At 38.0% G+C, this 15,370-nt stretch overlaps 1 protein-coding gene across 4 annotated transcripts in view; it reads right to left on the bottom strand.

The window, feature by feature from the left end:
* The window catches only part of PTBP2 (polypyrimidine tract binding protein 2), an 83,968-nt gene extending 71,020 nt beyond the window's left edge, over positions 1–12,948 (bottom strand). For all 4 annotated transcript variants that reach the window (XM_030324326.1, XM_030324327.1, XM_030324328.1 and 1 more), the window contains exons 1-2: positions 12,863–12,948; positions 11,135–11,165 (exon numbers count right to left, since the gene is read on the bottom strand). In XM_030324326.1, the coding sequence (XP_030180186.1) occupies positions 11,135–11,165; positions 12,863–12,870 (39 nt within the window). In that variant the 5' untranslated portion in view covers positions 12,871–12,948. The remainder of the gene's footprint in view (positions 1–11,134; positions 11,166–12,862) is intronic.
* Positions 12,949–15,370: the final 2,422 nt, after the last annotated feature.

Raw genomic sequence — 15,370 nt, 5'->3', positions numbered from 1 at the left:
TGTTAAACTAAAGCTCAGAAATTACCTTCAATGTTATAGAGAGGCCATACTCTAGCCTGCTAGCAAATTCTAAATCACATGCTCTTGACAAGACCTCCACTAAAAAATTCTTGTCTACCATCAATAACTACAATTTAAGTTGAACTTTAATACTGTCTTTCCATCATATAAATTTTAAGTGAACTTTAAGATACATTTCTTTTACATATCCTTCAAGAATACTGATAACAGCTGTCTACTGAACTATGCTGAGCAGACAATGATGAACACAAAAAAGGTGAAAGAAGTTATTATAAGAAATATTATTGGGAATAACATTACAGACACACACAAAAATCAAATGTCTTCTAATGTAAAAACATACCACCACTTATAAAATATTACCAAAAACAAACAAAAAAGAATATGATAGTCTCTAGATCCAACACCAATTGACAGATACATGAACATTTTAAATTATAACATCAGAACACAATTAGTAGATGTAGACTCGGGGGGCAATTCTGTGGAATCAACAAGTTTTCTTCAAAAATAAAATGCAATGAGACGCCTGGGTGGCTTAGCTGGTTAAGCATCCGACTTCATCTCAGGTCATGATCTTACTGCCTGTGATTTCCAGCCCCGCATCAGGCTCTGTGCAGGGCTCTGTGCTGACAGCTCAGAGCCTGAAGCCTGATTCAGATTCTTTGTCCCTCCCCTGCTCCCTCTCTGTCTCTCTCTCTCTCAAAAATAAAATAAAACATGAAAAAAAATGTTTAATAAAATGCAATGTTAAAAAAAAAACAAACTTCACGAAAGGATAACATGCAGATTAAAAAAAAAACTAAAAAAAGGCTTATCAACCTATTGAATTTGCTCATCTTGTTTCATCCTGATCTCTCCTTCTCACAAAAAAAAAAAAAAAAAAAAACAACAAAAAACCCTGTAACAAATACTTTGACCTTTATGAGACAATTAAAATGTTTTTTTATTCAATTTTCTTTTTATGTTTTTATTCAGTTTTTGAGAGAGAGACACAGAGCACAAGAGGTGGAAGGGCAGAGAGAGGGGGATCCACAGAATCAGAAGCAGACCTCAGGCTCTGAGCTGTCAGCACAGAACCGGACACATGACTCGAACTCACAGACCATGAGATCATGACCTAAGCTAAAGTCGGATGCTCAACTGACTGAGCCACCCAGGCACCCCAAAAATTAAAAATTGTAACATTAATTTGGCACTTGATAACATTAAGGAATGTTTTTTTTTTCTGTCCTTAACAGTATTCTGGTTATATCAAAAAAAAAAAAATTCTTATCTTTATGAGACACACCAAAACATTACAAGTAAAATACTGTATCTGCTACTCATCTCAAAATAACATAGGAGAGGGGCGCCTGGGAGGCTCAGTCAGTTAAGCATCCGACTTCGGCTCAGGTCATGATCTCGCAGTTCGTGACTTCGAGCCCCACGTCGGGCTCTGTGCTGACAGCTCAGAGCCTGGAGCCTGTTTCAGTTTCTGTGTCCCCCTTTCTCTCCGCCCCACCCCTGATTGTGCTCTCTCTGTCTTTCAAAAATGAATAAACATAAAAAAAATTTTTTTTTAAATAACATAGGAGAAAAGTACAGTGAATATCACAAATTCTAGCAATGGTTTATTGATGATTATTGGGACTATGTGACAAATAGTGGTTCATAACTATCAGGTCTTTTTCTATGTTCAAATTTCACAATAGGTATAAAAAAATCATTGCTCAAAAACACATCTTTCATGATAAGTTTCTGTGATACTTTTACCACTTCTAAAGTAAAAATATTACTTAACCACCTTACGCCCCTAATGCATTATGTCCAAAACTAAATATTACACTTTAGCAACACAAAGAGACCACATAAGAGTTTAAATTTTAAATTTAGAGAGACTCATGATTCTAATTTATAGCACCCCACGTAATACCAAAGCCAGTCTTCTTGGAGTTAATTCTCCAAATTCTAACAAGAGGATAATAATGAGCTACTTTTTATGTATGGGAACTTACCAGTATTTACAGAATAGTGCCTACCAGATGAAGTACAGATTTCATAACCTGCACTTGAGACCTTCTACAACCTGTGTGCCATCTTTCTCTCAAATTCATATACAAATCTACTGACACAAAAGCTATTCAGTGGTTCTCAATTTGTGCCAGCCCATCAACACAACTCTGGCCATGTCATTCCCTCAATATACACTACTCACCTCCTCTCCCCAAATATTTTTAATGTACAGGTCACAACTCACTACTTTCGTGAGGTCTACTCTGATCCTACCAAACCAGACTAATCTCTTTTATAACAGCCATAGGCACTTGCTTAAACCTTGTGTTATCTCTTTAACCAGATGAGGTCCTAGAAGACACAGCTCTTTTGGATCTCCAGCAAAAAGGAAGAATGTTATGAAATAAAATTGATGTTTATCTTTTCACTGATAAGTGGCTTGAGATGATAAGCATACTGAAGCCAGACCCATTAGGAGTTATTAAATATTTAGTGTGTATGTACTACTTAACACATACTACTGATGATGGAAGAGCAATAAAACAAATAAGGTCCCTACCTCTACCCTCAAAGAGCACATATTCTCAGTGTTTCTGAATTGCCAGTTAACAGTGTTGGCATTTTGTAGACACACTATAAATGTCTGTAACTTGCAATTCAAATATAAACACCTAAGCATGCATATGTAGCATTTTAAGAAAAATCACACTCTAAAAGCCCAAACAGAAGTTTTTAATAACATACTTACTATAAACAACCAGTTATATTCAATCGTTACAAAAAGTAACATCTAGCATTATTTCATTGCAATTATCTAAAAAGCCCATGTTGGTGAATTCACATCTCAAACAGTTAAGTTCAGCAATTTACAAACAGTGCTTTCTAAATACCAGTGAGATCCAACGTGGAAAATGCTAATAATTTATTTTAACAAATATGTCCTCTGTTGTCCAGTTTTAAAGGCTTCATTTAGTAGTTAATTTAGTATGAGAGGTAGCACCAATTTCACTGTTTAAAATATCCATCCAAAAAGTTAACATTTTACCACAAGGAGTATAATCTTGAATTACTGTGCAATCACTTCATTCATTTCTGTTTTCCTCAGTAAAAGGCCGATTATACTGCGATTTCAGTGTCAAATTGGTTAAGAGTATAGAAATGAAACCATGAAGTTAATTACAAATTACAAAGAACAAAAAAACCATTTTACAGAAATGCAACAAATCTCTTCATTAAAAATTCACAAATTTCTGAGGCGCCTGGATGGCTCAGTTGGTTAAGCACCCAACTTGTGATTTCAGCTCAGATCGTGATCTCCTGATCATGAGATTAAGCCCCTTGTCAGACTCTGTGCTGAGTGTGGAGCCTGCTAAGAATTCTCTCTCCCTCTCTTTCTGCCCCCACCCAGAATAAATAAATAAATTTTTTAAAAAATCTTTAAAAAAAACTCACAAATTTCTTTTTATACTCTCAGTAAGCTAACCAAAAAGAAGTCTAAAATCAACTGAGTAGCTACATCAAATTTATATGGGTAATGAAAAATGAAATTTCAACAAATCCTAAAGTTATAAAATTCAGATATTCTATATGTAGTGCAAATCAGTTAATATTAACTGAGGACCTGGTTTGTGAAAAATACTTTTTATGCATAATCACATTTAATCTTCAAAACTATTATAATCTCATCTAAAAATAAAGGACCTGAAGCTAAAACATTTAAGATCAAATAAAAAAAAACTATACTCCTTAATAATACAAATAAATCTATATGTCCAACACTACATGAAGAAATTCAAAGTAATAATCTGTAAGAAAATGTACCTACAATGTGTACAGGAAATCAATTTTACACAGAAGTGCAACAAAGATGATCATTAAAATAGGTCAGGTATACAAAAAGGCAGTTCACAGGACAAGATATATAAAGTCAAATTCTCAAAATCTCACCCATTTCAAAATATAAATTGTAAAACAATTTTTTAGCCTAAAATTAGGTGATACTCTAAATTGTTCAAAACCCAGAATTAATAAGGGTGTGGAGAAACAGGCATTCCCATACATAGTTGTGGAAAGAATCCTTTTGGCATTCTGGTTTTCATAAACTTTTAAACTGTAAATTTCATTTGACACAGGATTTTTACTTCCATTGTAAATATTTCCACATACTCTTTAACTGCAAACTAGAATCAAACTATGTCATCAACAGAGAAACGACATTGTGGTGTAGCCATATAACAAAGAATGAGGCAGATCTAGAACTACAGACCACATTATGTAATTTTTTTTTGAAAAAAGGAGAAAGTAGGTGGACTTGTACTTCCAGGCAAGATGGTGTAATATGCACGAGTTTCCCACTGAAACTTTAAAAAAAAAAAAAAAAAATTACACAGGACATGTGTAACAATGGTTTTCAAGAACCAGACAATGATGGACAATGATCCCTGAAATTCAGAAAACAAGTAAGGTCAGTCCATGATTGCCCCAGCTTACTATCTTGAAAGACCAGGCCATGGCACAGCCCAGGTGGAGAAAATGGCCAAACTTCAAAAACTCCCTAAGAGGACATGAGTCCAAGGAGACCAAAGCAAGTAGGGTTTCTGCAGCAAAGTACCAAAGAGAGTTGCACAGAGGCAGCTCTGGGAATCTGTGGAAAATCCCCCCGAATATTCAATGCATGCACACAACTGTGTTGTAATATAGAAAATATTTTTCTTATTGTTTAAGTAGTATTTAAAAGATAATTGGCTGTTTCAACAAATAATATATGACTTGTAACATATACAAAAGTAAAATATATGATACCAATAGTACAGAGGCCAAGAGAGAAGAAATAAGTCTTGAAGGAAGACTGTAAGTTAGAGATGTATGATACAACTCCTAAAACCAGCCACCAATATAACCAGAGTTATAAGCTAATCAGTTAACAAGAGATATAATGGAATTAAAACAGTATCCATCCAAAAGATAGCAGAAAAAGGGAACAAAGAACACAAAGCACAAACAGAAAAACAGCAAAGTAGTAGTTTTAAAACTAATCTTATTAGTCAAAACAAGAGAGTGTAAGTTGGATGTAAAAATGGAATTCCAACTTTATGCTATCTACAAAAAACACATTTTAAATCTAAGGACACAAATAGGTTGAAAGTAAAAGAATGGAAAAAGATATACCATGTGAACCCTATTCAAAAGAAAGCCAGAATGGCTATACCATAAAAGTAGATTTTAAAGTAAAGAGTATTACCAAGGATAAAATGGTCACTACATAATAAAAAAGGAGTCAATGCACAAAGAAGACATAGTAATCCTAAACATTCATGTACTAATCATAAACTTAAAAAACATAAATAAATAAATAAATAAATAAATAAATAAAAACTGGAACTGCAAGGAGAAACTTAGACATGCACAGGTAAAAGAGGAAATTTCAATATCCTTCTCTCAATGTGATAGCACAATACACAGAAAATCAAGAAGGACAGAGATCACTTCAACAACATTATCAATAAACAAATGACATTTATAAAACACTACCCAAGAGCAGAATACACATCTATATCAAGTGCACATAAAACTTAAGATATATGATATTTGGATCATAAAACAAGTCTCAACAAATTTACAAAGATTGAAGTCTTACAATATGTTCTCTAGCCACAATGGAATTGAATTAAAATAATAGACACATTGGGGCATCTGTTGGTTAAGCACCCAACTTCAGCCCAGGTCATTATCTCACAGTTCATGGATTCGAGCCCCGTATCAGGTTCTGTGCTGACAGCTTGGAGCTTGGAGCCTGTTTCAGAGTGTGTCTCCCTCTCTCTCTGCCCCTCTCCCACGTGCGTGTGCACGTGTGCAAGAGTACGCGAGGGCTCTAGCTCTCTCAAAAACAAACTAAAAAAAAAAATTAAACGAGAAAAGTAACAAACATCTATGGAACACTCATAATATTTGGCAATTAAATAAATAACATACTTATAACACATGGGGCAGAAAAATGTATTACAATGCATTTTGAACTGAATAAAAAGTATGCATGTCAAAATTATAGAGATGCAGGGGTGCTTAGGTAACTCAGCTAGGGTAGCTCAGTCAGTTAAGTATGCATCTCTTAATTTCAGCTCAGGTCATGATTTCACGGTTCCCAAGTTCCAGCTCCGCATTTGGCTCCGCACTGACAGTGCAGAGCCTGCTTGGGGTTCTCTCTCTCTCTTTCTCTCGAAATGAATAAACTTAAAAAAAAAAAATCTGAGAGAGGCCACGAAAGCTGTACTTAGGAGGGTAATATATAGGGGCACCTCGGTGGCTTAGTCAGTGAAGCGTCCAACTTTGGCTCAGGTCATGATCTTTCAGTTCACAAGTTCAAGCCCAGCTGTGCTAACAGTTCAAAACCTGGAGCCTGCTTCAGATTCTGTGTCTCCCTCTCTCTGCCCCTCCCCTGCTCACGCTCTGTCTCTCCAAAATAAATAAAAACATTAAAAAATTTTTAATTAAATAAAAAAAGGAAAATATATAGCACTAAACCTCTATGTTAGAAAAGTATCACGTCAACAATACCAGCTTCAACATAACTAAGTTGAAAAAGAACTAAATGCAAAGCAGAAGAAAATTAAAACAGTAGTTATCAATAAAATAGGAAATAGAAAACTCAATGAAACCAAAAGCTGATTTTTGGAGACTATTAATAAAATCAATAATCTCTAGCTAGACTGACAATGAAAAAAAGAGAAAAGACACAAATGATCAATATCAGGAATGAAAAAAGTGACAGCACTACAGATCCTACAGACATCAACAGTATAAAAAGGTAATTATCATAAACAACTCTATGCAAATACACTCAGTAACTTGGATGAAATGGACTAATTCACACGGAAGGCACAAATCACCAAAGTTCACTTAAGAAGAAATAGATAACCTGAGTAGTCCTGGATCTATTAAATAAACTAAATGTGTCATTTAAAACCTCCACAAAGAAAACAACATCAGGCCCACACAACTTCACTGGTGAACTGCCCAAACATTTAAGAAAGAATAGCATTTAGGTGTTCACCCTAATATCATCACTTCTATTCAGCACTATACTAAGATATCACAGGAAAAAAACGGCATCCAGATAGGAAAGGAAAAAGTAAGACGGTCTATGTAGAAAACCTGATAGCGTCTACAAAAAAAGCTATTATATCTTAACAAGTGAGTTTGGCAAGAGTGAATAATACAAGAACAATACACAAAATATTTGTATTTTTCTCCACTGCTAACTAGAAACTGAGATTTTAAAAATACCATTTATAACAGCACCAAAAAACACTGAAATAGGAATAAATCTGACAAAAATGTACAAAAACTGTACAATGAAAACTAAACACTGCTGGGGCGCCTGGGTGGCTCAGTGGGTTAAGCATCCAGTGCCTGATTTCGGCTCAGATCATGATCTCACGGTTTGTGGGTTCGAGCCCTGCATCGGGCTCCTCACTGTCAGTACAGAGCCTGCTTGGGATTCTCTCTCTCCCCTTCCCTCTGCCCCTCCCTCATTCCTGCACACATGTGCACTCTCACTCTCTCTCAAAATAAGTTTAAAAAAACCTAAACACTGCTATAAGAAATTAAAGAAGATCTAAGTAAATGGATAAATTGTGTTCATGAGTGGGAAACTTCAACGTTGTCATGATGTCAATTTACCTCAAATTGCTTTTTACATTCAAGTTACTTCCAATAAAATCCCAGCAAGCTTTTCTGTAGAAACTGACTCCTATAAAAACATGAAGGACATAGAAGAGCCAAAACAACTTTAAAAAAAAAATAAAGAAAACCATGATTGCTTGATGTCAAGCCTTAACATAAAGTCACAGTAATTAAGACAGTATGTTTTTGGCATCTACATGGACAAAAATGGGTCAATGGAAAAGGATACAGTACAGAAATAGAACCACTCATACAGATAGCTGATTTTTGACAAAGGTGCAAAGCAATTCAATGAACAAAAGACAGCCTTTTCAACAGTGCTGGAAAAAGTTTAACTCCATACCCCCCAAAAAAGAAATGCACCATATTAAAAAAAGAAAAGAAAGAAAAAAAAAAACTCAAATGCAAAACCCAAAACTATGAAACTTCTATTACAAATCAAAGGAAAAAAATCTTTGTGACCTTGGGTTAGGCAAAGATGGCTTAGACAAGACATGAAAAGCACAAGCCATAAGAAGACAAAAATGGTAAAGGTCATCAGAATTAAAAATTGCTGTTCTTTAAAAGACACTACTGAGAGAATGAAATTACAAATGGCAAAAAAAAAAAAAAAAAAAAAATCTATGAACCATATATCTGATAAAGGACTTATAACCAGAATGAAGGCTTCTTAAAACTCAATAGTAACCCAATTTAAAAAGTAGGCAGGCAATCTCAAGAGATACTTCACCAAAGATGATATGCAGCTGGCAAAAGAAAACACATGAAAAGATATTTAACATAACAGACATTAGTGAAATGCAAATTAAAACCACAAGATTACCACTTCACCCCCTCTAGAATGTCTAGAATCAGAAAGACAAGCATTGGAAAGGATGCAGAAGGACTGGAAATCTCATACCCTATTGGTGACAATGTAAAATTATACAACCACTTTGGAAAATAGTCTGCAGTTTCCTAAAAAGTTAAGAACATATGTGTATCATATGATCTAACCATTCCCATCAAAGGTATTTCCCCAAGACAAACAAAAAGTTCACACAAAGACTTCTACAGGAATGTTCACAGCTTTATTTACAATAGTCAAAAACTGGAAAAAAACCAAATGTCCATCAAGAGTTGAATGATAAATTGCTGTATATCCATAAAATGTAATACTACTAAGCAATAAAAAGGAATGGACTATTGACAGACAACACAGGTAAATTTCAAAATAATCACAGTGAAATAAGACCAAATAAAAGGGGAGTACATACGGATTCATTTAAAATTCTATAAAATGCCAACAACCTATAGTGACAGAAAGCAGATCAGTGGTTGGAGAAAGAAAGGCAGAAGGAAGGGTTACAAAAGGGCAAAATGATATGTTCATTATCTTGATTGTGATAATGGTCTCATAGATGCTGTATACTTAAAATATGTCCAGTTTATTTTATATCAAATTGAATCTCAATAAAGTTATGTTTTTAAAAGGCAAGATGTGGGCCAGTACATGTGTTATGAATCCATCTGTGTAAGTAAGCAAGGATGCTAATGTTTGATAATATACACAATGGTAACACCTCAGAGGGAAAAAAAAGCACCAAGAAAAATTTAACATAATTACCTACACCTGAGAAACAGGACTGGGATTTGGGGAGACATACCTTCCACTTTGAATTTTTTTAAGGGCACATAGAAATATATATACAATGAGAACTTAACTACTGTACATATGCATGACTCCAAAGCAAAAATTCTTAACCACTGTCTCAGAAAAGTTCATAAAACAAAACTTGTTATTCAAAATTTATATTAAACAAAGGATTAAAAAAAATGGTTGGCAATTATTTTTAAATCATTTTCCATTTTTTTCTCCTCAAACCACTAATACAGAAACTGGTAGAACCAATAAACCATACCTGGACATCCAATCCTGAGTCTCCTCCTATCTCTGGGCCTACTCATGGTGGCTCCTGTCTGAATTCCTTCTCTCCTCACCCACTAACAGTGAACAACTCAGACTTGGGTCATTCATTCTTTTACAAAATTCCACAGGATACCGAACTATACATTTTACATCTTGCACTCTTGAGCTATTCCCGATTTCAAATCCTGCAACTACCTCAACTTACAAAATAACACTGCCAAATAAAAATGTCTTCCCCAGAAAAAGCTCTTTCTCCCCCAATGTACATAGGTAGAAACTCAACAAATAAGCCTAAATATTAAAGCATGATAAGTGGGGAGCCTGGATGGCTTAGTTGGTTAAGCATCCAACTTTTACTCAGGTCATAACCTCAGGCTCAGGTCATGATCTCATAGTTCATAGGTTCAAGTCCCGTGTTAGGCTCTGTGCTGACAGCTCAGAGCCTGGAGCCTGCTTTAGATTCTGTCTGTCTGTCTGTCTGTCTCTCTCTCTCTGCCCCACACTCCAATGGTGCTCTGTCTCCCTCCCTCTCTCTCTCAAAAATAAATAAAACATTAAAAAAAAAATTTAAAGCATGGAAAAGTATCCAGTGTACTACAGGGCAGAGGACAGAAAATAAGCAAGGAAATACAAAATATTCCCTAAAGTATTCTAAAGACTATCACAAAAAATACTGTGAATGGTCACCATCACTATACTAAGGACACAGCCTCTCAAGACTACTCACATTTGAAAGGGGGAAATGTTACTGCATCCAACAAGTATTTGTATATCAGGTTTGGAGTATGTTGTGCCAGGCTTGAAAAATTAAAAAGACAGAAGACAAGGACCATGCCCAAACACAGCAGACAGGTTTGCAAACAAAAATTTTAACATATTATGCTGTTAAAATGTGCAACGATTCAAGGAAATCAGAGGCCTAAGTATTAGAACTAAGGTCTAAAGGAGTAGTTTTCCTGGCCAAAAAGTGAGGGAAAGATTCCAAATGATCTGTACCATAACAGCTATTTTCCTTTAATAGAAAGACAAACCAGCTCTTAACTTCTGACTCGAATTTGAAGCTAATTACTGAAACAAGTTTCGCTTGTTTTAAAGATCAAGATAACTGATTTCTAATGTGGCTCACTACTGACACATTTTAGTCTTCATAATCAAAAGTTAAAAAACACTTAGATTAATAAAATTATATGATTTATGTCAAATCACTTCTCTGCCCACTTAAAACCATAACTTCCCCTCAGAAAATTGGGATATCATTTTTATATTCACAAGTCATGTCTGAAAGCATTTTTCATTCCCTGAACACCATTCATACCTAGTTTAGAATGTTCTCACAGACTTTCTAGAAAAACTTAGTTTTGTCTATTTAGATTGTAAATTATATAACCCAACTTTTAAAATTAAATGAAACACTTTACACTTGGGTTTTGTTAACTCTAACTTTCAAAAGCTAACTTAAAAATTTCCATTGACGGTAATAGTAGATTCAGCCATTGTTTTCATTAGTTGCAAACAATTTTTTCCTACCTTGACGCCAACTGCAACCTCAGTGACAATTCTGTAAAGAAAAAAAAATAGTTTCAACCTCTTATTCTTTTAATGATCACTGTTGGTCTCTAAAACTTTAGGGTAGTTAACCATTCATAAATCTTCCACTAACCATGCAAATGGAAAACAGATACACAGATGGTCAGTGACAATTCTTCGTACTATTTTAAACTCAGTTTTCTAAAAATTGCTTTCAAACTTAAGATGAAATCACTAAACTCCTGGTATTTTTTAATAACCTATTAAATACCAAAAAGAACAAAACCCCAAGAAACTATAATGCCATTTCCACAAAGCTAGTATACTTAGATTAATAGTTTAAAACTTAAAACAATTCTTTAGTTATCCTGACAGAATCAGAAAACATGAATTCCAGTGCCAACTTTTGCCGTCAATTTTCATGTTAACCTGGGGAAATAGCAAACTTCTTTAGATCTAGATTTCATGTGGAAAATTATCTCTAGATAACCTCTCGGACAACTTAAGTTTGGTGACTTTGTTCACTTTGATATGGTCTTCCCTTAATATCTTTTAAAAACACCAAACTCCAAACACTTAATTAAAATAAACTCATATCTTACAGGACTCTTCATATACTGCCGCTGATTCTAATAGATGTACTTTTTAAATGATTCGTTTTTATACCCCCAAATGGGCCCAATACAGCTCTCTTTTCGCCCTCAAGGGTGCCTCCTTTTCAACAATTAAATCATTGAGTCTTTTCAGATGTAGAGCATTAAGTACCAGGGAGACCCCGGTCCCGGTCGTTTCCCAAAGCCCTTGCCCTCACCTCACTCAGCATTCTATCTGCACTAGGGCTCTCAAGGATGCAGCACGGTTCTGGCTTTTTGTTTTTCCCGAAACCGGTCAAAGTGGCTAAAAAAAAATGGCCCTGTGTTGACTATCTGCTCTTGTTTCTGCCATGGCTGTTGGCCTTTGCCCATGTGACTGATGCCGACCACAAACACTTGGGTTTTTCAGATGATTTAATTTCTGGGCCCTTTTGCCAAGCCTTGAACGTTTAGGCCCCCACAAAAAGGCATTTTTTTCGGTCTCCCGCCCCCACTACCAGACTCAAGTGAAAACAAAGGAGTATGACATCTGCCTTCCCCCTTCCTCCCGCCGCCGCACGCCCTCCCCGCCCCCCCCCTTCCCCAGCGGCTCCCACTTAGCTTTCCCCCGAGCTCCCGCCACCGGCATCTCCCCCAGCCTGGGCCCGCCGGGCGAGGCCCGGCAGGTGGAGGACGGCTGGGGTGCACACAGACGCCTTTCTCCCATCCCCTAACAACCCCCACACAGGCCTCTCTCTTTGGCCACAACATTCGCTCCCACAGCCGCGGCTACCCAGGGTTCGGGTCCCAGGTTACGGATCGAAATGGCTCCTAGAGGGGGCAGGGACGGGCCAGACGTTCTGGGGTTCCCACCCCATCCCCCGCCGCCAAGTCCGTGCCCGCTCCCTCTCCGGGGTCGTCGCCCCCGCCATCGCCCCAATGCCTCTCCAGTCTACGAGCCCGCTTTCTTCTCATTTTCTCGACCAGAGCCCGCCGGGGGAAGCGAAGGGAGGGGTGTGTGCGATGGGGCGGGGGTTGGGTAACGGCAGCCTAGCCCTGGGAGGGGCCGCCGGAGGGTTTCTGGCCGACCCCGAACCGGGCCGAAGGAGGGTCCAAATCCCCTCTCACACACTTCCTTCCCGGCCCCATTACATACCCGTCCATTGCCGAACCGGACAAAGCTTCGCTCACAAGAACCGAGCCACGCAGCCAGCGAGACACACAAGCGGCTAGAAAATGGCGGCCAGGGCCCGACGGAAATTGCCGAAGGTGTCGGAGCGCACGGGGCAGCGCGCGGCAGCGGCGGCGGCGGAAAGAGCCGAGCGCGCCGGCGCCCGGCTGCGGGAGGCGAGCGGCGGGGCGCGGGGACGAGGGGGAGTGGGCGCCGTCGCCGCCGCCTCTTCCTCCGCGCGGCCGCGCGCCTGGGGCCCTCCGCCCTCCGCCCTGTGGGCCCAGGCCTGCTGCGGTGGAGCAGGGCGGCCTAGCTTCTTTTTGCACGCGCCTCTGAGAAGTCCCTGATGTCTTTCTTGGGCAGCGTGGATGGAACACCTCTCAACCCTTCACACCCATTGCCCTGGATCTCACGGGGGTGGTCCCAGAACTGCACGACTGCCACCAAGCAGCCTCCACTTTTAACTCCAAACCAGGTCCCAACTTGGCCACCCTCGACCTACTTGGGCAAAGGAAAAACCATTTTATAGCTGTCCTCCTACGCCATCTTTTATTTGCAGACCCTCTCCATCCTCTCAAACAAACACACACACACACACACACACACACACGCACACAAAACCTTTACCCCACTAAATGAAACCATTGCTTTGTACAAATCAGACTGAACCTAGATTTTTGCTTCCAGACCCTTGTAGTTCCCTGCCAACTGGGAGAGAATGTAATTCTCACCTCAGCTAATGATAATGAGCACTTACAGGAAACAGTCACAGTACCTAGGATGGAAAAGAACACAGGTGGAGCCTTGTAATAAAGAGTAGGTATGTAAAATGCAGCGATAGTTAGGATCTACCATTTGGGAGCTCGAAAGGGAAAGTGGGGATGAGAGTGGTGCCTCAGTCTTCATTGGTTAGGGATGGAAGGAACATTGAAATGGGTCACACAAATTGACTCCCTTTTCTGTGTATCTCACAGTCTTCATTTTAATTCTAATAGTATATTGGACCTTTCCTTTAACATGTTTTTCAGGGGCTTGACAAAATTTGAACAAGCATCCATTTTGGGGAAATGTGCTTAGTGGGGTGACTCTGGCCAGCAACTTACCGTCTTCTCCATCCGTCACCCCGAACTACAACACACACACACACACACACACACACACACACACACACACACACATACACACACAGGACAAGTATTCTCTGTATTTCTCCAGTTACTCTCAGTGCCCACTCTGGGTCTATACCTCCTACATGCAACCCTGTTACTCCTTTATTGATTGGTATTTCACTGCACTAACCGGTACGTTCTATACAATTCATAAAATAATACTATTTTTAAGGTGGACAGACCTTAAAGAGCATCTTGTCCAAATATTTTGCTATAGAACTCTTAAAAGTATACAAATGTTATTTACCTCAGGGATTGGCAATCCTTTAAAAAAATCTATTTCGGGGGCGCCTGGGTGGCTCAGTCGGTGAAGTTGGGGTCATGATTCCGTTGGGGTCATGATCTCACGGTTTGTGGGTTTGAGCCCCGCATTGGGGTCCGTGCTGACAGCCCAGAGCCTGGACCCTGCTTTGAATTCTGTGTCTCCCTCTCTCTCTGCTCTCCCCCCGCTCGTGTTCTGTCTCTCTCTCTCTCTCTCTCTCTCTCTCTCTCTCTCTCTCCCCTTCAAAAATAAATAAATATTAAAAAAAAATCTATTTCCAACAATGTCTTTGCCTTCACCATTGACTTACAATATATAAAGGACCCATTATCAGTCCTATCACTTTTCATATATTTGTGGTGTTGTACATGTATTTTCCCTCAACAATTAAATATGTAAGCTCCCAAAGGACAGGAACTCTAGCATAATTTTCTATATTCTCCATATTGACTCAATCAATATTGATGCATGGTCAAAGACAAACTGTCTCCATGAGGGGAAGCTTGTCCTTAAATGGCAAAAGATATTATAATATTCACAAAACCACGTTTTTCTCTATTTTTTCTCCTAATAAAGTACAAGAATATGAACAAATAATAGTCAATATGATTGTTTATTTAAACCCTCCACTTTCTAGAAAAGATTTAAAGTTCTTTACAAGTCAAGACATACAAAATACTAGACGAAATATCAAAGTCAAATAAGAAGGAGTAAGACAAATGGACAAAAATATAACATGGAGTCAAAAAGAGGCTAATGTAACAATGTATATCACAAAAACATGTTGATTAAAAACTAGTTTCAGATTTGAGCTCTTTCATTTAGCAGCTGTGTGACATTAGGAATGTTCACTAACTCCTCCAGGAAAAAGTTTCTGTTACTGAAAATACGGGATTTATTACTGAAAATGAAAAAGGAATTTAAAATAGGGACTTCATCCTAGATGGTTGTGAGGTCTAAATGCCTTAATGTATGTAAAGTATCTCTCTAGTTCAGTGATGGGTTATGGTAAATATTCAATAAAGACTATCATCATAGTTCTTTTACTTATTAACTGTTATT

The sequence above is a fragment of the Lynx canadensis genome, chromosome C1 (genome assembly GCF_007474595.2).
Source record: "Lynx canadensis isolate LIC74 chromosome C1, mLynCan4.pri.v2, whole genome shotgun sequence".
Lineage (NCBI taxonomy): Eukaryota > Metazoa > Chordata > Mammalia > Carnivora > Felidae > Lynx > Lynx canadensis.
The sequence above is the reverse complement of the archived record's forward strand: the minus strand, read 5'-3'. Positions and strand labels throughout refer to the sequence as shown.